Source organism: Lucilia cuprina, chromosome 3 (genome assembly GCF_022045245.1).
Source record: "Lucilia cuprina isolate Lc7/37 chromosome 3, ASM2204524v1, whole genome shotgun sequence".
NCBI lineage: Eukaryota > Metazoa > Arthropoda > Insecta > Diptera > Calliphoridae > Lucilia > Lucilia cuprina.
This window is the reverse complement of record NC_060951.1, coordinates 60,618,044-60,620,441: the sequence shown is the minus strand read 5'-3', so window position 1 is coordinate 60,620,441 and position 2,398 is coordinate 60,618,044. Positions and strand designations below refer to the sequence as shown.

The 2,398-nt window shown below is 30.9% G+C and overlaps 1 protein-coding gene across 1 annotated transcript; it reads left to right on the top strand.

Annotated features, from left to right (window-relative positions):
* The first annotated feature begins 442 nt into the window (after window positions 1-442).
* Window positions 443-2,392, top strand: LOC111686886 (cyclin-dependent kinase 7). The gene is made up of 2 exons (XM_023449280.2): window positions 443-690; window positions 751-2,392. The coding sequence occupies exons 1-2, from the start codon at window positions 637-639 to the stop codon at window positions 1,711-1,713; spliced, it is 1,017 nt and encodes a 338-aa protein (XP_023305048.1). The 5' UTR covers window positions 443-636; the 3' UTR covers window positions 1,714-2,392.
* Window positions 2,393-2,398: the final 6 nt, after the last annotated feature.

The following is a 2,398-nucleotide window of genomic DNA, read 5'->3' as shown; positions in this document are numbered from 1 at the left end:
AAAAGGACTGAATTTTAAAAAAGTACGAAACAGGTGTCTCATAATTTTGAGAGATGTATCCAAAATATTTAGAAAAATTTTATTATGTTAATTAGTTTAAAAGTTGTAAAGGGCTTAAAAAGTTACCAAAATCACCTCTGTTATACATTTTTACCCCTTAAAAGTACGAATTTCAAAAAAGTACCAGACACCCATCTGCTCATTTTAAAAGTAGATACAGGTGCATTTAAAATTTTTCTTTTATCATTTATATTGTGTAAGATAATTAAGAAAAGTTGTTTTTCCCTTTTTTACCCGTAAATGTACAAATTTCCAAAAATCCCTCCTTAGAGTGTTTTGAACGCAATCAACCAGTATGCTGTTGATTTTTATTTATTTTCATATATTCTTTTTTGTAATAAAAAATCCAAATTAATTTGTTCAATTTTGTACCTCTTCTAGCGATTTTAGAAAAATAACCATCCGACAGCCCTGTTTACCATTGCTTCTCATTGAAATTGCAATCTGGTATCTCCAAAAATAAACAATGCTAAAAAACAGATGTTCACATTTTGCAAAACACACGCAAAAAAAGCCGCAAAAATAGTTTTTAATTCATTGCAAAAAGAGATTAATTAAATAAAAAATATATAAAAAATGGATAATAAATTAACACGCTACGAAAAAATTGCCTTCCTGGGTGAAGGTCAGGTAAGTTCAATAATCTAAAACACAAACTAACTATAATACAATAACTAACAACAACTTTAGTTTGCCACAGTATACAAGGCTCGTGATGTTTTAAGTGACCAAATAGTGGCGGTAAAGAAAATCAAAATTGGTAGTAGAGAAGAAGCCCAGGATGGTATAAATCGTACTGCTTTAAGAGAAATTAAACTACTGCATGAACTACAGCATGAGAATATCATTGGTCTGGTAGATGTGTTTGGCCACAAATCGAATGTATCTTTAGTGTTTGATTTCATGGATACAGATTTGGAAATTATCATTAAAGATCCCAAAATTATTTTAACCCAGGCAGATATTAAAGCTTACATGATAATGACCCTACGGGGCTTGGAATATTTACACATGAATTGGATTTTACACCGTGATTTGAAACCTAACAATTTGCTAGTGAATAGTGATGGCATTTTGAAAATTGGTGATTTTGGTTTGGCGAAATTTTTCGGTTCTCCCTCACGTATTTATACACATCAGGTGGTAACACGCTGGTATCGTGCTCCCGAGTTATTATTTGGAGCCCGTCAGTACGGCACTGGTATTGATATATGGGCTGTTGGTTGTATATTGGCTGAACTATTGTTGCGCGTTCCTTTCTTAGCCGGCGATTCGGATTTAAATCAACTCACCAAAATATTTCAAGCCTTGGGCACTCCCTCCGATGACACCTGGCCAAATTTGTCTAAACTTCCCGATTATATGCAGTTTGTGCATTTTCCTGGCGCACCACTCGCTAGTTATTTTACTGCCGCACCTGATGATTTAATTGATTTGGCCGAGAGATTATTGGCTTTGAATCCTGCTAAACGTTGTACCTGTACCGAGGCCTTAAATATGAAATATTTCTCCAATAAACCAGCTCCCTCACTGGGTCATAAACTGCCATTGCCTTCATCGAAACAGCAAAATGTCGATGAGAAACCAAATTTGAAGCGTAAACTTTTGGAAGCTATGGAAGGTGTTGGTAATCCAAAAAAACTGATATTTTAATGTAAGTCTTTGATTGGCCACAAGAATTTAGTTGTAGTTTATTTATGTAGACTGGTCAATATTTAATCCAAATTTCAATACATTTGGTAGAAATTTATGAAAATTATATATAAACTAAATCCTATTTTTGGTTCTTAAAACTTTTTTACACAATACAAATTTAAATTTGACCAGTATTCATTAACTCTTAATTTACAAGAAATCGCTTAAGTATATAATACTAAATATTTTAGTCTAAAACATAAAATCGAAATTTTAAGGCATATCAGAGAACTATATTCGTTACTTGCTATGTTCTAGTTTTATTGAAAATGTTTCATACATATAAGACTTTGATAAGTTCACGTAAGTTCTTTTCTTCTAAACTATAGTTTTAAAAAATTTCCATTTTTATATTCCATTAAAATATTTGTTTTATTTCGAGCTTGATCGATCTTTCAGAAAAATGTTTTTAAAATTTTTAAGAATTATTCGTTTTTCTTAAACTTTATCCCCCGTATTCATAAAGATATTAGTCGCTTATTTTAGATTTATTACTCACATCTTCATACAAAATTCCTACAATAAACCATCAATAAATTTATTAAGCAGTTATGAATATGGGTTTAAAATAGTAATATCTAAGGCTAATTTTTAATTTGATACTAAACATCTTCACTATGACTAGTTAAATATATACGAATAT

Coding starts and splice junctions, on each gene's coding strand:
- LOC111686886 (XM_023449280.2), top strand. CDS start 637: ATGGATAATAAATTAACACGCTACGAAAAAATTGCCTTCCTGGGTGAA. Junction 691..750: donor CCTTCCTGGGTGAAGGTCAG/GTAAGTTCAATA, acceptor CAACAACTTTAG/TTTGCCACAGTATACAAGGC.